The 19,896-nt window shown below is 48.4% G+C and overlaps 1 protein-coding gene across 4 annotated transcripts in view; it reads left to right on the forward strand.

The window, feature by feature from the left end:
* C2CD2L (C2CD2 like) overlaps positions 1-19,627 on the forward strand; it is a 41,435-nt gene extending 21,808 nt beyond the window's left edge. Inside the window, exons 5-14 of one of the 4 annotated variants that reach the window (XM_024207291.3) lie at positions 282-398; positions 2,237-2,351; positions 2,562-2,685; positions 3,147-3,211; positions 3,902-4,029; positions 4,693-4,864; positions 5,991-6,092; positions 11,161-11,294; positions 12,060-12,342; positions 14,184-19,627. In XM_024207291.3, the coding sequence (XP_024063059.1) occupies positions 282-398; positions 2,237-2,351; positions 2,562-2,685; positions 3,147-3,211; positions 3,902-4,029; positions 4,693-4,864; positions 5,991-6,092; positions 11,161-11,294; positions 12,060-12,342; positions 14,184-14,407 (1,464 nt within the window). In that variant the 3' untranslated portion in view covers positions 14,408-19,627. The remainder of the gene's footprint in view (positions 1-281; positions 399-2,236; positions 2,352-2,561; positions 2,686-3,146; positions 3,212-3,901; positions 4,030-4,692; positions 4,865-5,990; positions 6,093-11,160; positions 11,295-12,059; positions 12,343-14,183) is intronic. The other 3 variants (XM_024207293.3, XM_024207292.3, XM_024207294.2) reach the window with 3 other exon arrangements.
* Positions 19,628-19,896: the final 269 nt, after the last annotated feature.

The following is a 19,896-nucleotide window of genomic DNA, read 5'->3' on the forward strand; positions in this document are numbered from 1 at the left end:
AGTGTGGATGTATGTGTATGTACACTGTATATAAACTGTACTATGTACGTAAGATGTGAGTGAGACACCTGGCTTACCCCTTTTTAGGAACCCTAGAGGGAATGCAAAATAGACAAATGGAATGGGCTGAGTATGATTCTATGGGAGGTGGACTGGGGCCACCTTAATGGCTTTGATGAGAAATCAGGACAGCAAATTATCTTCTATGGAGGAAACTGTTCCAGTAACTTGTCTTGTTTGGTTTTTTGGGGGGGTCTTTTTCATTTTGGTTTGCTGGGAAGAAGAATGATGGGAAAGTGGATCTGTCCACCATAAAGGACCTGATTGAGGACTCAATTGTCAGCACCCAGCCTGCCATGATGGTGAATCTGAAGGCATGCACTGCTGGTAGTAATGTGGTAAGGCTCTCCTCATTTTCAGCCTGATTAGCCTGTGGAAGTCACTGCAACAAGATTATCAAGGTTGAGAGCATGGCAAGAATCAAAAAGCGTTAGATGTGTTTGGAGAGGGTAATACTCTCCATTATACTACTGGGATTAAAACTACATGGCTTTTAACTCATTTTTCAGGACATAAAATGGCTATTAACTGCCAGGAATTAGGAAGAAACTTCCCCTATGGGTTAAATGCATAATGGTCTATTATAGGCTTTTTCTACCTTCTTCTGAAATAGTGGATGCTGGCCGCTTTGAGATGGGAAACCAGACTAGATTAGAACATTGGTCTGATGTCTGGTAATCCTCCTTTCTTTCCCTGTATGCCTTGAAAGCAGTGGGAATTGAGGAGGATCACTGGCAGGCTCACAGATATCTATTAGAGCGGGTGTGGGCAAACTACGGCCCCCGGGCCGCATCCGTCCCACCAGTCATTTTAATCGGGCCCATGAGCTCCTGCTGGGGAGCAGGGTCTGGGGCTTGCCCTGTTCTGGCGCTCTAGCTGTGGAGCAGGGTCGGGGGGGCGCTCTGCAAGGCTCCCAGAAGCAGCAGCATGTCCCCCCTCCGGCTCCTACGTGGAGGCGCAGCCAGGGGGCTCTGCTCCACATCCTGCCCCCGCCCCATGCACCGCCCCCGCAGCTCCCATTGGCCGGGAACCGCAGCCAATGGGCGCTGTGGGAGCGGTGCCTGTGGATGGGGCAGCACGCAGCAGTGCCGCCTGACTGCACTTCCGCGTAGGAGCCAGAGTGGGGGCATGCCGCTGCTTCCGGGAGCCGCATGAGGTAAGCACTGCCCCTGAGCCATCCGCCCCCCCTGCCCCAACCCCCTGCCCCAACCCTGATTTTCTCCCCCCCCCCATCCAAACCCCTTGATCCCAGCCCAGAGCACCCTCCTACACCCCAACCTCTCATCCCTAGCCTCACCCCAGAGCCTGCACCCACAGCCAGAGCCCTCACCCCCAACCCTCTGTCCCAGCCCTGATCCCCCTCCTGCCCTCGGTCCCTGCCCGGAGCACCCTCCTACACCCCAAACCCCTCATCCCCAACCCCATCCCAGAGCCCATGCCTGCAGCCAGAACCCTCACCCCCCGCACCACAGCCCGGAGCCCCCTCCCACATCCTGAACTCCTCATTTCTGGCCCCACCCCAGAGCCCGCACCCCCTCCCACACCCCAACCCCAATTTTGTGAGCATTCATGGCCTGCCATACAATTTCCATACCCAGATATGGCCCTCGGGCCAAAAAGTTTGCTCACCCCTGTATTCGAGTGTTAAAGGAACAGAGGAAATGGAATCTGGGCTGAAGAGTGGGGACTGGATGTGCAGAGGAGACTACACAGAAACAGTAATTAACAAGCTAATAGGATATCTGACTTATTTCATCCATCCTCCATAGGCAGTGCAGACTTGTTCCCTATAGTCAATTCCTCTGTTTGCTTTACAATGTCTTAAGCAATGGTGCTCCCATAGTCACTTCCCTGTGCAGACTCCTCCACAGGTTAATAGGCTGTGAGCTGCTGTGGGACCAGCTCAGGTTCATGAGTGGCTTCTCTGCTGTATTCATGCCAGATACCATGAGTTGCCACAGGGCAATCAGGGATGCATATCATAATCGTCAGCACTGCATTTTGTTGATTGGGGTTATTCAGCCTCTTCCTTCTCACTGGGCTATGTCCTCTCTTCTAATGTTCCCATCTGGCCTGCTGTGGCCCCTTACTCCAATCTTATGGTTGGGGAAAGGGATTAGTGGGGGTGTTTCAGTTGGGCATTGTTGATCTGTCTACCTCCCATTTTGTTCCTCAGATGTCCTGTGAAAAACTGTCCCAAGAGTCCCCGTCTAATATAGTGGCCCCTATGGTGTCCAAGTTGCTTCTCCGGCATATGCAGGTGCTCAACTTGAGCTGTGAGGAGGAAGGAGGTAAGAAGGGAGAAACCAGTCGACCTTCGGGGAAGGGGGTGTAAGTGTGTTTGACTTCAGAGGATGAAAAGACACTTTGTTCTGATGGTCTTCCAGGTTTGGGCTGGAGGGATGCCAGCATGCTGAGCAATATCCTAATAATTCACACTGTAGAATTCCAGTCCTCTCGTCCTCATTTCCATTTCCTCTGATCTGTTCTCTCTATCCCAGGAGGTGGGAAGCTATGCTGTGTAGCTGAGCTAGACAGTCCTCTGCAGCAGAAATGGACAAAGCCAGCGAGAGCAAGCATCTCCAGCGCTGCAGCAGCGGTGCAGTGGAATGAGGAGCTCATGCTGTAAGGAGCTGGTGTTTGCTTTTTCAGCTAAGGGAGGGTTGCAGCCAGTGTGCCAGGTCTCTGGGGTTCATTAGGGATGGGTATGTTTCAGATGCCAACTATCCTAGATGTGAATTCCTTTGTATTGAGAGAAGTTAGTGTTCATATCCCTGCTCTTCCCATCCTGAGTACCCATGCTGTTTTCCTAGTGCACCCCAATCCAGATAATAATTTCACTTCTGATTTGTAGCACTGCTGCTCCACCTCCCCATGTGTTCTTTGCAGCTGTGCGAGTGCACCTCACATTTGGAGCAGGAGCTCTCTTCTATCATCATCCACACAAAAAAATGTGCGCTAAATTCTGGGCCTTGTGAAGGAGGTGGAGGTGGGTGAGGAATAGGGTCAGTCAGAGGAAAGGAGTTCTTGGATGGAAGTCTTTTGACATGTGCCGAGCACCAATCCTTCTGTTTCTATCTTGGCAGGGAGCTGGGGCCACGAAGTAAAGAGTTGAAGCTGAGAGTACTGGGGAACAGCAGTGGTGGGGAGAGTGAGTATGATCAGCCATAAACAGGATCCAGTAAGGCTCAAAATCACAGGATTCAAGAGTAATTCCTGGTGTTACAACAGCCCCTGAGATCTTTACAAGTGAAAAGATCATGAAATCGTCTCCTTGGAAAAAGGCTGGTCAGTTCATAAGACCCACATATTGAAAACAGAGTGTCTTAGTGCAATGCCAGAATGTTTGGTTTGCAAATTCTGCAGGGAATGTTCACATACCAACCCAACCTTTGACTTCATGAAAAACACTTACTATAGTTCTCAGGTTTGACATCTTCAAACCTAGATTTTGGGCCAGATGCTTTCCTTTTCACCCTTCTGATGCCCAGACACCACCAAGTCATTGCATGTTCTGGCTGAAACGGGGAGCGGGGCATGCTACTTGATGCCAGATGAGTATTACAGAGAGCAGTCGGATTTCGGATCAGTTGCACTAAGCTATGCACTAGTTGCAGGACCTGAGTTTGAAGGAACTTGCAAAACTCCACCTTATTTTCACAGAACGAGGAGACTCTCAATTGGTTTGTGGCGTAGTACAAGCATAAGGCCCCATTGAACCCTCCTGTGGTTAAGGAGCTACTGCAACTCTGAGGTGCCTTGTGGGGGCATGGAGTTAGGTCCCCAAAGGCAAAAGGGACTTTGGGGGGTTTCTGGGCTGAATTTGTTCTCCCTCTCACAGATGTGCTTCTGGGACATACTGCTGTTTCACTTGACTCCTGCAGCAAACAGCCATCTGGGAGGCTGATCTGTTCCCTGACCCCAGGAGCTGGGCAGCTGCTGCCACCTGCGGCTACCCTTACACTGGAGGTAAACATATGACCTATGAAGAGCTGTGAAGTGTTCTGCCAGGGAAGTGCTGTCTAGATGACAGGCCACTCCACAGGGAACTGGAATTCAGGATCTGGGAATGATACAGTGACAGCAAACGAAGCTTCTAGAGTGAAGAATGGTATTGCCTTCTCCTTTACTCTCTAGCTTCCCTACAGCTGACTGAAGGAGTAGTGGTAATGGATGGTGGATGGCTGGCCTTCCTGGTTCGAGGACAATGTGATATAACAAGGGACATATTTTCTTTCTGGCCTGATGAAGCTGCTTATGCAGCTATCACTTCCCTGATAGTGATGTTAGTTAGGACATTCAGTGCACAGCAGTGGGATCCAGACTCTCTCTCTGATTTCGACACTGTAGGCTTAGCAGCTAAAAGAGGGGGCTTAGAAGCTGCTTGTGTGACTGGGGATGAAGGAAAAGATGCGGGGGGGGAGGGGGATAGTGGGTTGTGCCTCTCGGTTAGTAACCGAAGAGCAGTCTAAAGCTCTGGGGTCATAGATTGCTGCTCTGTGCAAGCTCACATGCTGAGTCCTCTTACCACGTGAGCTCTGAGTGGAAGTCAGGCCTTTACAGCCTTTCTCACCTGGGGTGTCGCCAAAGGTAGACTCTCCGTGACTTATTTGCATCCTGTTCTCTTTTAAGCTGCTCTACCACGAGTCTCCTTTGTCCCCGAATCCCCAGTATGCCGCATCACTGCGCACCAGCATCACCCCCACCAAAAAAATCGAAATGGACCGTACCATCATGCCTGATGGCACCATTGTGACCACTGTCACCACCGTCCAGTCCAGGCCCAAGGTGGACTGTAAGCTGGGTAAGGACCGATTAGGACTTCATACAGGGGCAGGTGTCTAGCTCTGTGGTACATAGCAAAATTTTGTTGCAGTCAGATCCAGCAATCCCTGCAATCTGCTCCTTTTGCAGCAGGGAAGAAGGGTTGCTGTCGGCATCGCAAGTGGAGATGGTGGGGGTAGCACTGCTATTTCACTTCCTACGAGCTACTTAAGACTGTAAGAACGGCCATACTGGGTCAGACCAAAGGTCCATCTAGCCCAGTATCCTGTCTTCTGACAGCAGCCAATGCCAGGTGCCCCACAGGGAATGAACAGAACAGGGAATCATCAAGTGATCTATCCCCTGTCACCCATGTGGGTTTTAATCCCTGCTCTGTTTTTGGCTTTTGATACGACTTTAGTCAAATCACTTTTCCCCCTCTCTGCTCCAATTTCCTTGTCAGCAAAATGGGGATAATACTGAACGCATGTGTTTTGGGAGGTTAATTTGTCAGCACAGAGCACAGGGGGGGAGGGATAGCTCAGTGGTTTGAGCATTGGCCTGCTAAACCCAGGGTTGTGAGTTCAATCCTTGAGGGGGCCACTTGGGGATCTGGGGCAAAATCAGTACTTGGTCCTGCTAGTGAAGGCAGGGGGCTGGACTGGATGACCTTTCAAGGTCCCTTCCAGTTCTAGGAGATGGGATATCTCCATTAACTACATATTATTATTTGACAGACCCAAATCCTCTTCCACCCTGCTGTGGGATGGTAAGAATCCCTTTGCTTGGCACATTTCTTGGCTGGGATTCCAGGTGGATTGAAGAGGAGATCTGCAGTTTGCTCCCCTGGTGTCACTGTTCCAAAATATTTCATGGGATGGTGTGGGGAAGCAGGGTATGCTAGGTCCAGTGTCTGGGCTGCTACATTTGCCTCATCTCTGGTGGAGATCACCCCTCTCAATGTGTGTTTTTTGGTAATCAAGTCCTGCTGGATGTAAGGGGTCCAATGGAGTCCCCCAAAGAGTTCACCTCCCTGTGTCTGTATGGGGAAATGGTGAGTTCATTTCATCCTCCTCAAAAGGCAGGTGACCTCAGCTGTGACCCGGCTCCTCTTCCTCTTCTTCTTCTTTCTTAACTTTGTGCCTCTCTTTCCTTTTTGAGTCTAGATTCACCGTCGAGGTCCCCATCCAAAGTGGAAGTGACAGAGAAGACGACAACAAGGCTTTCAGAGAGCAGCTGTCCCAGCAGTGCCTCACCCAGCAACAGCTGTAAGTGCACAGGAAACTGAGATCTTAATCTGGAACAAAGGAGCTCTCTCCTCCTTCACAAGATTGAGTTGGTGAGACTCATCAGTAGTGGCCAAATGCAGTTCATCCTCATAGCCCCACTGTATCCACTGCAGGAGGAGCCTCTTGGATTAGAATGTTCCATACGGTTCTACATTCCAAACCTATAATTCTTCATGATCATTGAAGCAAATTTCCTGAGTTACTCTAAGGGGAAGAGTGGATTAGTTTAAAAACCCAACCCTCTATTCCTTGTTGTCAATTGTTGGCTGCATGTACACATGCTGTCCCAGCTCTGCGCAGATAACTGACACAGCAGATCTCGATCGAACTGCCAAAAAAGACAGACTCAGTTCTGTAGGAAAGACGTTCAGCCAGGTTTATTGTTGATGAAGCACAGTCCTAGTATCCCATAGACTCTACAGGACCACTAATGCATGTATTCCCGTTACAATGGACTAGCTCAGTGAATGGCGGAACTTGCCATTCCCCCTCCTCAGCCAGACAGACACCCCTTCTGAGACCCCCTCTCTTTATACACTGATACAAACAAGTTACCTATTACCCTTCTGACTTGGTTAGTTACCACCCTTTACCTTGTACATGTTGGTTAGATCAAAGCATCTCGGTCCATCGCTGCTGTCGTCCTGACCTTATCTTTAAGAGGGCCAGTGTGTCCCTGTGCCATCTTCGGGGAATGTGTTTACACCATATCTTGGTATTGAGGTGTTCTGGCACTAATCTTCTGGAATATATTTACGTGAATACTTAGTGCCAAGAAGTGCTTGTGGTTTTTGCAATACCAGCCCTATTTCTGCCAGGTTTTGTGAACCTGACTTCTGCTCATAGGTTGACTCTTGCAAACTTTGTTTTCTTCGAGTGATTGCTCATGTCAATTACAAGTAGGTGTGCGTGCGCCGCGTGCACAATCGTCGGAAGGTTTTTCCCCTAGCGCTACCCATCGGGTCGGCTGTGGAGCCCGCTGGAGTGGCACCCTTATGGCGGTGAATATAGGTCCCTGCCAACCCACCGCCTCTTCAGTTCCTTCTTACCGCCAGTATCGGGGGTAGCCATGTTAGTCTAGATCCACAAAAACAACAAGGAGTCCAGTGGCACCTTAAAGACTAACAGATTTATTTGGGCATAAGCTTTCGTGGGTAAAAAAATCTCACTTCTTCAGATGCACCAGTGACGGTCGTTGGAGCTGCTTTGTTCTCTTGCCTCGGGCAAGCTCTTCTCCTAGCGAACAGTTGTTCTTGTAGCCTATATAGTTAGTTAGTTCATAGATAAGTTTCTGTTGGGGGTTACCCCCTATTTTCCTACTCCCCTCTGGGGACTGGGGCATGCCTCGGTCTCAAGGCTTCAAATCCTGCGGGTCTTGCCAGAAATCTATGCCCAGGGAGATCCTCACGATTCCTGCTTGGGGGAAGCCCACCAGACCTACAAGTGCAAGATCTTTAGCACTGAGTAGGAGAGGGACTTCAGACTTAAGCTTCTTATGGAGTCGGCTGTCCATCCCCAGCTGGCTCAGACTGCGTTGGGATCCAAGCCCAGCACTTTGGTGTGGAGAGCACCGGTCCAGAGACCCGGGGCACCAACACTCTCCGGCACCGAAGACAAGTTTGGCAACTTCTCAGCACCAATCTCACTTGCCGGTGCCGCATAAGAAGCAGAGAAGAGCCGAAAGGGGGCCCTCGCCAACAGTCTGAGCAGGGCAGTGCGAGGATGCCCGCAGACTGCATCCCATGTCCGGACACTCAACTCCTGCTCAGGGGCAGCTGGTACCATTGACTCCGGCCGCCCAGGTGGAACCATTGAGTCCATTTCTGTTGGACTCCCTGGGACGGGAGAACTAAATCGGGGAGTTGAACATGCCATCCATTCCTGACACATTTGAGGCTGCCAGCACTGATCACCGGCACTGTCCCACATGCCACCGCTCTGGAGCCCGAGATCAGACCTTGAGCCGGAGTCATATGTCTCCAGATGCAGCCAGCACCGGTCTTGTCGCTCCAGGCATAACGAGACCCAGCAACTTCTGATGATGCCCTGGCCGCCACGGTGACAGGCACCCACTCAGTGACCCCATGGGTGTATCCTCAAGCCCAGGGGCCAAGCTCCAGGTCTCTTTTGGTTGCCTCGGACAGATGGGGACCTCCATCTGCCTCCATGGTGAGGGAACCTCCAAGGGGTTCCGAGACCAGCACCCGGACCGGCACCAAACTCAGCACCAAGTTTGCGTCCAGCATTGCATCTGCTACTGCACAGGAAGTACCTGCACGAGAGGACCTGCATGAGTTGGAAGGTCAGGAGGACCCCATGCCAATGAGGGCTGCTTCATCCTCCTCCCTGGACAAGGCAGTAGCAGGCTTGTCTGTCTCCTTACCAGCTTTGGCCAATAGAGCCCCTCAGGAGCTGCTCAGAAGAGTAGCCCAAAATCTTGACCTGCAAGCGGAGGTGGTGTCAGAAGAAATGGACCCTATTGTGGACATTCTGATGCCAGAAGGTCCTTCCAGGATGGCCTTGCCATTGATCAAGACCATCCACAATACTACCAAGACCCTGGCACACTCCTGTTTCCATTCATCCCACGGCTAAAGGGGTGGAGAGGAAGTACTTTGTACCCTCTAAGGGGTACGAATACCTTTTCACCCACCCTCAGCTGGGCACACTGGTCATGGATGCAGCCAACGCCAAGGAAAGGCAGGGTCACCAGGGTCCCACTCCAAAGTCGCTCTAAAGAGGCAAAGAAGCTGGATCTCTTCGACCGTAAGGTCTATTCCACCGGGGGGCTCCAGCTTCAAATCGCTAATGAGCAGGCGGTTCTTAGCTGCTATAGTTCTAACTATTGGAACTCCCTGTCCAAGTTTAAGGAGCTACTTCCATCTGATGCCCACTCTGACTTTTGGGAGGTCCTGGAGGAAGGCAAGACCATTGCAAGGACTTCCTCACAGGCCGCATTAGACTCCGTGGACTCTGCCACCCGTACAATGTCCACAGCCATTGTCTTGCCGCACAGCTCGTGGCTACAAGTCTCGGGCCTCCCCCCGGAGGTCCAACAGACTGTACAGGACCTGCCCTTCGATGGTGCGGGTCTCTTCACTGAGCAGACGGACTCTAAGCTCCATAGACTCAAGGACTCTAGAGCAGGGGTGGGCAAACTTTTTGGCCCAAGGGCCACATATGGGAATAGAAATTGTATGGTGGGCCATGAATGTTCACAAATTAGGGTGGGGTGCAGGAGGAGTTGAGGGCTGTGGTTGCGGGTGCGGGCTCCGGGGTGGGGCCAGCAATGAGGAGTTCAGGGTGCGGGAAGGGCTCCAGGTGGGGGGGGGGGCAGGATGAGGGCTCCGGCTGGGGTGCGGTCTCTGCGGTGGACCTGGAGATGAGGAGTTTGGGATGTAGGAGGGTGCTCCGGGCTGGGACCGAGGGGTTCGGAGGGCAGGCGGGGGATCAGGGCTGGGGAAGGGGGTTGGGGCGCCGGGAGAGGTTATGGGGCGCAGGCTTCGAACGGCACTTCAAGTGGCTCCCAGAAGCAGCAGCCATGTCCCCACTCCAGCTCCTACGCGGAGCCCCGGCCAGGCGGCTCTGCGCACTGTCCTGTCCACAGGTGCCACCCCTGCAGCTCCAATTGGCCGCTGTTCCTGGCCAATGGGAGTTGTGCAGGCAGCGGCAGCGCGGAGTCCCCTAGCTGCCCCTACGTGTAGGAGCTGAAGCGGGGCCATGCTGCCGCTTCTGGGAGCTGCGTGGAGCGGCCCCCGACCCTGCTCCCCAGCTGGAGTGCCACAGCGCCGGAGCGGGGCAAGCCCCAGACTCCACTCCCCAGAGGGGGCTCGAGGACCAGCTTAAAACGGCTGGCGGGCCGGATGCGGCCTGCGGGAAGTAGTTTGCCCACCCCTGACTAGAGTGACCTTAAACTCCTTGGGGTTTCATACGCCGGCCCCGCAAAAGAAGCATTTTAAGCCTCAGCCCCTGCCTTGCTTCTACCCCTCTCGGCCGAGGCAAGACTATAACAGGAGGTGTGGTAGGAGTAATAGGAGAAGGCCTCTCCTCCTTTACCCAGGGCCAAGGCTTGGCGAGACAGTCGCCGGCTCCTAAGAATGTTCTCAAAAAACGTGTCTATTCCAAGACCCACTTGCCTCCCCTCTGTCGGAGTGTCGGGCAAGAAGAACTGAAGAGCAGCAGGTTGGCAGGGACCTTTATTCGCCACCATAATCGCGCCACTCCAGGGGGCTCCACAGCCGACCTGATGGGTACCGCTAGGGGAAAAACCTTCCGACAATCATGCATGCGGCGCGCACGCACCTACTTGGAATGAACATGAGCAACACATCTCGAAGAAGAACAACAGTTACGAAAGGTAGGTAACCGTTTTTTATCTCAGCAGGGCCTGACTTTAGTTCAGGCTTTAGACCTTACGCCAAGCCCCTCATACTAGGCCTCATGTCTCAGGCTCTGTTTCTACTACACTCCCTAATTTCCTTCCACACCTCCAGACACCCTGTCATCCATCTTGCATGTCTGTAAGATGTCTCATCCCAAAGTGCTTCACAGGTTGTATGCACATGGATTGCTTCTCACCTCTGAGATAGAACACACCAGTTGTTTAACAGTATACAACAAATCTTCAGGACAGTTTAGGACAGGAAGTGAAGCAGAATCTCACATCCATTTGAAACTGCATGGTGGATTTAAGGAGGCAAAGTGGAATTACTAGAGTCAGTAATTTGTGCCAGGGCACAAGCAACCAAACTCCTAATAATTTACAAAAAGTTCTAGGGGAACTTTGATGCCCATGAGTGGCTGGGACTCTTTTTTAAGTCTTTCAGTTCAGCTGTCAACTCTTCCAAGACTTCCCTCTCCAGCGTCATGCAGGTCATTCAGGAAAGGCTGTGGTAACTCTTCTTCTTGGGCCCGTTTTCCCTCCCCCTCCTCCCCCCCCCCACCATACACTTTGTCCACTGGTAATGCATCTCAGTCTGGAGGTGACTTATCTCAGCTCAGGAGCGCTGCAATCATGTCCGGGGGTTGTTTCCTCTTTTGTGTTCAGGGGACAGTCATATGTCCAATGGCTTGGATCCTGTGGCCGAGACAGCAATCAGGCAGTTGACTGAAACGAATAACAAATCTGCCAAGAAGACCCCTACAAAACGCAGCACGCTTATCATCTCAGGAGTTTCCAAGGTAACTGGTGATCTGGGAACTCTCCCCCAAAGTTGTGCACTGAGGGTTGTTAATAGAGGTATGGGTGTCATGATGCTTGGCCCTGCAGGGGACCCCATATGCAAAGGAATCTATTTGTGCTGAATAATGACCTGCAGTCATGTAGCATCACCCCACAAAGGATCTCAAACCACATTGCCATCACTGAAATGCAACTGTCTTTGGGGGTTCAGTAGGTCACAGCAGTAGGATAGAAAGTTAGTGAAGATGATGCAGTGTCCAGTTGAAACTTCATGGCGGAATTAGAGACGGGGAATGGGATTTAGCCAGATGTCCCTGGATGGAGGAGGAGAACCATGCTGTGCTATGAGATCCACGCACTTCAAATATCTCTCGCCAAATAATGGCAACTATACAAACATACACTCTCCTAGCACTACACTGGGGCATTGGCTCCTCTGAGGAAAGAGAACTTGAAGGCTTGAGAATCAAAACATGGGGTTTCACAGTGCTTAAGAACATGCGCAAAGCCCATCCATCCTGAGACTCAAGAGTCCCACTTGATGTTCCTTTCATGGGGCAGTTTAGTGTTTTGAAATATAACTCTGTAGCTTCTCCTCTCCTTCCAGGCCCCAGAAGCTCATTTTCCTCTAGATGGGAGAATTAGTAAGAACGGCTTGAGCTCTTTATTTTTAAGGAGGGGAGGAGATGGCCCAATGGAGACAAAGGTAATTTGTGAATTTTAACTCTCAACTTTTGTCTGTTTGACCTTTGCATCCCCTTCAGGTACCAATTGCCCAAGATGAAATGGCACTTTCTCTTGGTTATGCGGCATCTATGGAGGCCACCATGCATGGATACTCCATAATGGCAGGCATGTGCGACCACCCGCAGAGCTCCACTGAGCCATCCCAGCTGCTGGAAGCATCATTCTCAGGACAGAGAGCTAGTCAGGAGCTGGATGAGACAACACGATCAGACATCTCTGAGAGACCCTCGGTGGAGGACGTGGAATCTGAAACTGGCTCCACAGGAGCCCTCGAGACCAGGAGCTTAAAGGATCACAAAGGTGAGGCTGAGTGAGCAATGTTCAGCACAGCAGGGCCTGGGGGATGACATGATAGTCTCTCTCTTTGGTAGTGCAACATCCTCCCTCTAGCATCCGATGTGCGGGTCACGTTAACTTCACTCGTGTTCTGTGTTGCTGCCTTCATAATGGGGGGCGGGAGGGAAATGTTTCGAATGAGTAGTCATGGCTATTTCCATAAGGGTTTGGGTGGTGGTGTTTTTGTAAGGCAGTCACTTCTTGTGAGCAAATCAAGATGAACTGTGTACTATAATTCACGCTGCTAGCTAGGAGATCTTGCTAATTACTCAGCTGAGTAAGTGAGCAAATAAACAAGCAGGATACATTACAAAATACCAGGAAAGTATAGTGTAATTTTTAAGACTAGCTCGCTAATAAGTATTCTGCAGGTATAGCTCATAAGTTACAATGATTATATCGGAGACCTTGCTATAGTGTCTGTTTGAGCTTTGATGAGAATTGGAACTGGTGTTAGGTGTATGTGTGTGAATTATGTGATGGAGGTTCTGCTGTAGTTAAGGTAAAAGAACCAAACACTTCCGCCTAGGCTAAATATTGATTGGCAGTCTGCAAATGAGGCAGTAAAATTGTGCTGGAGCCCCAGTTTAGACATGAGAAAATAGTCCTGAACTCATCCCTAACTTCCCCAGACCCATTGTCATGGATGCAAGACTAATGAGTTGAAATTCAGCAAAATATGAACCATGGAAAAGTTTATTAGGAGAGAATCTTGCCCCCATATTGATGAGCCTGAGAGAGAAAGGAGCAGGATTGCATTGAGGTCACTAGCAAAGAGCTAGCTCCAGTGATCACCAATAAGGAAATGGAGACAGAAGGGTGAAAAGGATAAGGAAGAAATGGCACACTAAATCATTAAGCTGATCTCTTGCCCACTCCCCCTTGCTCAGAGGTAGGTTAGTGCAGTGGTTCTCAACCAGGAGTCTGGAGTCCTCTGGGGGGTTGCGAGAAGGTTTCAGAGGGTCTGCCAAGCAGGGCCTATGTTAGACTTGCTACAGTCCAGGGCAGAAAGCTGAAGCCCCACCTCATGGGGCTGAAGCCTGAGGCCCTGAGCAACTTAGCTTTGTGGGAGCCCCCTGTGGCGTGTGGCCCCAGGCAATTGCCCTACTTGCTACCCCCTAATGCCAGCCCTGGCTTTTATATGCAAAAAAATAGTAGTTGTGGCACAGGTGGGCCATGGAGGTTTTTATAGCATGTTGGGGGGGCCTTAGAAAGAAAGGGCCTGACTTCAGTTCAGGCCTTAGGCCGTACACCAGGCCCCTTATACCGGGCCTCATGTCTCAGGCTCTCCTTTCTACTACACTGAGATTGTGCAAAACAAGAAGGAAGTCTTTAAAAAGTGCTGGATCGCTGACCCTCCCCAATTCAAACCTAGGCCATCTGTCTCATCCCAGGTATGGAGAAGGGGTATTGCACAAATTACCACAAGACCCAGCTGAATGGAAGGACTTCCAGGGAGGGGCTAGATCTGCCTTTCATGTTTGGAAGCTCAAGGATAGTAAGAAATAGATGACTAGCACCTAGCTAAGTTGTGACTCTTCTGCTGGCCTGTGGATGTCTCATTCTTTCTCCAGAGAATGTGGCTAGAGCAGAGGATTAACTTCAGAGTCCCTGGTTCTAGTCACAGCTCAGGCACTGACTCTCTGCATGTCCCTTTTCTGCTGTACTTCATAAACCTGTAAAATGGAATTGATGATGGCCCTTCACAGGGAGGTGTCTGTGAAGCACAAAATCATTTTGTTGAAAGCTCCCAAGGCAGGGCATCATTATGTCTGTCTTCCTCTTCATTTTGTCTTTTTCTCCAGTCAGCTTTCTCCGGAGCGGCACCAAGCTCATCTTCCGGAGGAAGAACAAGCAGAAGGAAGCAGGCCTGAGCCAGTCGCATGATGACCTGTCCAATGCCAGCACCAGCTCTGCCACCAGGAAGAAAGCCAGCAGCTTCTCCCGGCGCCTCATCAAGCGCTTCTCCTTTAAGTCTAAATCAAAGCCCAAGGCCAACGGCAGCACATCTTCAATGGGCGAGAACTAAGGGTGGGATGAGCCAGTCTGAAAGGTTTCATTGAAGCCCCCTTTGTCTCTGTGTCTTTCCCACCCCAGGTATCTGCGAACTACAATCCAATTCCTTCCTCCCTCAGCTGAGGGGGACACCTCCCCTCCCCTGGTGCTTTATATTGGTTGAGGAGGTAAGGGAGTTATGAACCCAAAGTTTAGGTTGATTAGCCACCATGTTTCTGCCTCTTCTGGATATCATGACCCATTTGTTCTGGCATAAGACCAGATAGCTTGCTAAGCAGTCATTCTGACTGCTCCCAGCACTGGTGGAATGACTCCATGTCCTCCTGATTGCCTTGCACCTTTGATTTCTCCAGATGACCTTCTAGAAGGGGGACAGGGCCTCTGAGGTGTCTGCTCCAGGGTTAAGACTTAACCCCTTAGTTCCTGAAATCTTTAACTGTATGGCAAAAGAGACCCTTGAATAACTTTTTTGGGGAAAGGGGGTTAATCTATGGAAGATCAAGGCTCCTCCACGGTACTTCTGCATGGTGCAAAGTTCATGGCCTGACTGAGGAGTAACACCTGTTTGCTGCAGCCTGCCAGCTGGGGTAAATTTTCAGGGGAAAGAATAACTCCATAAACCAGTTATGCTATTTGAACAGTGCCCCCCTGTTTTGTAGAGAATATGGGGGATTTTTCTTTTAAATGAAAGGACTTAACCAGAAGACAGGAACCTAGGTGAGACTCTGCAAGACAACTGGGTCCTTGCAAAAGTCCTCTTCTTATCACTACTGCAGCAGCTGCTAGCCAGACATAAGGCTCCCTTCTATTGCCAGGTGTGTATAGAAAGATGGACTGATCCATAGATGTAGCTCCCCCAAATGTGGCGTCCACCACATCTAGCTGTCTGGACCAGCAGCTAGTCTTTGTACATATGGCCCCTTTCCCTACAGAGATGGTTGGGGCCACTGGAGAAGCAGATGTTGTTTGATCTTGTAGAATGCAAGCACAGCTGTTGTGGTCCATGGGTGCTCTACTCTGAAGACCAACATGATGCTTGGAAAATGAGGGGTAGATTTGCGCTAGAGGAGTGTTTGCTATGTAGCTTGAAGTTTATTTTAGCACCCCATGTGCCCCATTCTTTAGTGGAAAGAATGGAGGTGAAGTCCTCCACAGAAAAGATTTAACTTGTTAAAATGGACCTTTACCTAGTGGCTCCTGATGGCACTGACTCTTCCTCCTGCAAATCTGATTCTGACTATGTATCTTTCTTTCAAGTAATATGAATGTCCTTGATTTGTCTTGTATTGGCAGAGGAAATGATGCTAAGAAATGCAGAGGCCTTCAACTTCATTGCATGGAAGAGAATCTAGTAGACAGCTAGGCAGACTCTTTGCCCTGAATGTGGCAGGGGTTAGAAGTTGCTGAATTTACTTTGGTTCCTTCCAAAATGTTCTGGTTTGACTCAATGTCCTATGAGAGTATCGTGTGGGGATAAATGGTTTGAAAAGGAGCATCTGCTCTTCAGCAGGATGTAGAAGTGCGGAGAAGGGAGACCAGAGAAGAAATCACCCTAAAAGATGAGGTCACCTGGGACTGGTCTTATTTTCCTCCTCCCTAAGTTACTAGGGTGGCTACTAGGATGGGAAATCATTTCTGCCTAGAAAGGGGATGTTGTGGTGGTGGTTTTTTGTTTTGTTTTTGTTTTTTTGTTTTTTAAAGGCAGCTTGTATGTGGAAAAAATTATTCCTGGGTGATTGCAGGAGGACAATTATTAGGTTTTGCAAAAATTACAGAGGAAGTCCGGTCTATAGGAAAATCCTTGAACAGTGATCGTGGGGCACATCAAAAGACTAGAAGGGGGTTAGCAGTGTATAACTGTGAAGAGTTTAGGGCCAGGAACTATTCATGTTCCTGGGCTCAGGGAAGCACTAGGTTCTGGGTAGGATCCAGAGTGCACAGCTATGATTTGAAAGCTAACAAGTGGGACACCTAAGTTAGAGGTGCTCTTTAGCGTTGTCCCGCTCACCCCAGCTAGACTGGGGTGTGCACAGTATAAAACAACTGGTCCAGCTGGCCAGTAGCCTCCTCTTTCCCCAGCTTTTGGTCCTGAACAGTCTGTTCAGTCTCAACATCCTTTCTATTTTTCTCCCTTTTCCTTCCTTACTGAGAAACCATCATGCTTATGCCACTCCTTCCCACATGTTATCGGCCTACAGCACCTGCTATCTGTCACTGAAACATGAGCTCCTTGATGGAGACTGTGCCAAGATCTCAGTTGGGGCATGTTAGCAGTTTTGGATGTCTCATAGAAAGACGTACCACCCACCTTTCTGTTACAGCTCACCTGCCTCTGTGGTCTCAAAGCTGTAGCCTTTTCTGACTGGAAATCCTCCACCTGCCTCATTCTTGGTTTTTTGTTTTTCTTTCTCAACTTTCGGGAGGTAGTTTGAGACTAAAAGTGGTTAATGTTCTGAAGCCAGACAACATCAAGATTTCTCCAACAGCTACCTGTGAAACCCTGCAGTGGACACTATAGCAGCTTCTCTAGAAGGCTGAAGATAGTGAAATACACATGTTTGAGGTTAGACTGAACATAAACTATAATCTGAACATGACTTTGAATAACAGAAACAAGAAACTTCTGAGCTGGAACTTAACTGTTTCATAAATTTGATTTGAGCTTTAATTCTTCTTAAACGACAAATGGAATGGGCTGGCTTTGCTGGAGAGGAGCTGGCTGTGAAAATGCCAGTGCAGCTCATTGTATACTTCTTGAAATGTAAAAATCCAGACACTTCAGTACGCCCAGATAGCCCTTTGCAGATGGCTGCAGGACATGGTGGATGTCTCCTTAGCAGGGTTAAACTAGGAGTCGCGTCTTTACTTTTTTATGAAGTTTTATTTAAAGTATCTGATAATTGGGTGATCGTATTCTTAGAGCAGGGTTGCTCAGTTGTATGGTCTTGGTTAAATGACACATTCTTCTCCTTTCTGCATCTTCACATTTGTACAGAGTAATTTTTCATGTACAGCTGCTACCATGCACAAGCAGTAGATTGTGGGACTTTTGCCCATGCTTTTTGTGTACTTCTGGGTACTTGATATATAAGGAATGGTGATGCTTCAGCCTCACAATTAGGTGGGATTAGGTCAAGTAACTGATCTACCTTTGGCATACTTCCAGGTGAAAGAGGCCATGTACGTCTTTAGCATCCAAACATTTCTAGAATTTGATGTGTTTAAGGAGCAGGTCCTACAGGATTTTATTTTCAAAATTGATCCTTGAGTCTTAAAAGATCTAACTTTTTCTTTCTCTACTTGTATTTATTGCTTTGAAATGTTTGCTGTGTAAACTACCTTTCACAGAGGCTGCAGTACCCTCATGGGTTATTTATTCCCTCAACCACTTGACTGCTCATCTTGGTGCGATCACAGTAATTGTGGTATAACCACCAGGATCCACAAGGATGAAGATGGCAGATTTTTCTGCACTTTTTAGATTAAAGCTGCGGAGCATCTCCTTAAAGGGTCACTGGGGTCAAACACTTAAATTTAATAAAAACTAGTTGTTTACCAAATATCAGTGTGTTGATGTGTGTGGGAGGAAAACTGAATGTAAAGTTAGGGTTTGCTTTTTTTTTGCTTTTGCAAGAATTGCACTCTTTTGGCACATCTGCTGTGCATATAGTGCAACATTCTGCTGGCCGTTTGAGAACCAAAAAGTGAAAGTGATTCTAAACAAAATGAAACTGCAGTGTCATTGCCTAGGCTGAAGCTAATGCAAAAAATACACAATGTAAATGAATGTTAGTCTCTAATGTGATGGTAATAACACACAGCTAAAGAAATGCATTTTAAAAATAGTTTTTAATTTGAATGTCCTTTTCTAATTAGCTGTCAGAGCTGTTCTTTAAGCCTATAGATGAAAAATTAAAGTCCATTTTCTGTCCTTAGTCTACAGGCAACCCTATCTCATGTCAATAGAAACTGCATGCGTAGATAAGGGATGCTGTGCAGCTTTAAACGTTGAGAGACACATACAGGCTTCAGTGCGAAAGGCAGTGTTATGGAGATCTCTCTTTCGAAGGATATTTCAAAAAGCTGCTTGTTAATGGAACCTAATTGTGTGTGTGTGTGTGTGTGTGTGTTGGGGGGCGGGGTTCTTTGTAAACATTTATTGTTTGGCTATCTTTTTACAGGCTATGATATGAACTGATTGAAAAGGAGAGGTATGATCAGTAGGTCTGGTTACTAGCCTTTACAGACTTTGTGGTGTCCCATACTGGCAATCCTCCCTATTCCCATAGGCATTTCTTGTAATGTGGCATATTAAAAAAAAAAAAAAAAAAAAAAAACTGCTTCTTACAAATATCTGTTGAATACATTTAAGGATTTCACAGTCAGATGAGTTGAGGTAATGGGAAAGGGGACTACAGCCAGGCAGAGAATGGGACAAATAACAGTGGGGTGAAGTTGGGGATACTGAAAAGTTTTATACAGACCTTTGCAAATTGTTCACTCTTTACTCAGCTAAGTTAATTACTTCTTTTCAAATTAGAATATGCATGTATGTACATACAGGGTGTGTGGGTGTGTATATGTATGTTTACGGAAGTTTTCTTCTGTTTCCTCTGAGTTAATCATTACTTAGGGACTTGTTTCCTGTGAAAACATCTTTCTTTGGGTTAGATTTCAAATCTATAGAGCTGGGGGCTTGTGGGCAACCAGCAAGCCAATCTGATCCCAGATGGGACAGCAGCTGTGACTTAGATCTTATTTGTTCCTTTCAGCTGTCTTTTTTTCTTCCCTTCCTATACATAATGAATATACAGTGAAGGTGTCATATCCTTGGTAGCAGAGATTCAGTGAAACCTCTTGTAAAATAAAAAGCTGGTGTGTACCCTGTGATATTGTAGCTCCTTTACATGAGTGCCCCTCAACTCAGGACTCCTTTCACAGGTATCTGCTTGCTTTGTTCACTTGCACAGGTTCTGGAGCAAACACCCACACTGAGCCTGAGCTAGTGCCCCACACTTGTGCTCTTTTGTACTTTGATGCCTTCTTTGTGGGTGGATTATTTTAACCCCAGATTTCAATACAAAGAAAAATAGGAACTGTTTAGCTATTTAAGAGATTAGAGTACAATGATTTATTTAAAGATGAAATGGATGAAATTCTGCACCTTTGTAAATGTTTAAGAAGAGTTCCATTGCTGTGTAATGGCCTGAACTTGTTAACTTATTAAACTAAATGGGAGTTATAAACAGTATCTTGTGTCCTCACTTCACACGTCTTGGAGTTTGTTGAAAGGGTTTGAATAGCCAGAAATCCCTGGATTTTTGTTGTTGTTTGTTTAAAAAAAAAAAAAAAATTGTTACACTTAACAGCTTATGGAATTTGAAATGTAGTGTAGTGGTGAAATAATAGTTAATGAGAGATGAAGCCTTCAGCAGTTGCTGTGTGTCTAGACTAGTACTATCAGTCCATCTCTTCTGCAATATACCGTTTTTCAGAGAGAAG

This window comes from Terrapene carolina, unplaced genomic scaffold, assembly GCF_002925995.2.
Source record: "Terrapene carolina triunguis isolate 2854851 unplaced genomic scaffold, T_m_triunguis-2.0 Scaffold374, whole genome shotgun sequence".
Taxonomy (NCBI): domain Eukaryota; kingdom Metazoa; phylum Chordata; order Testudines; family Emydidae; genus Terrapene; species Terrapene triunguis.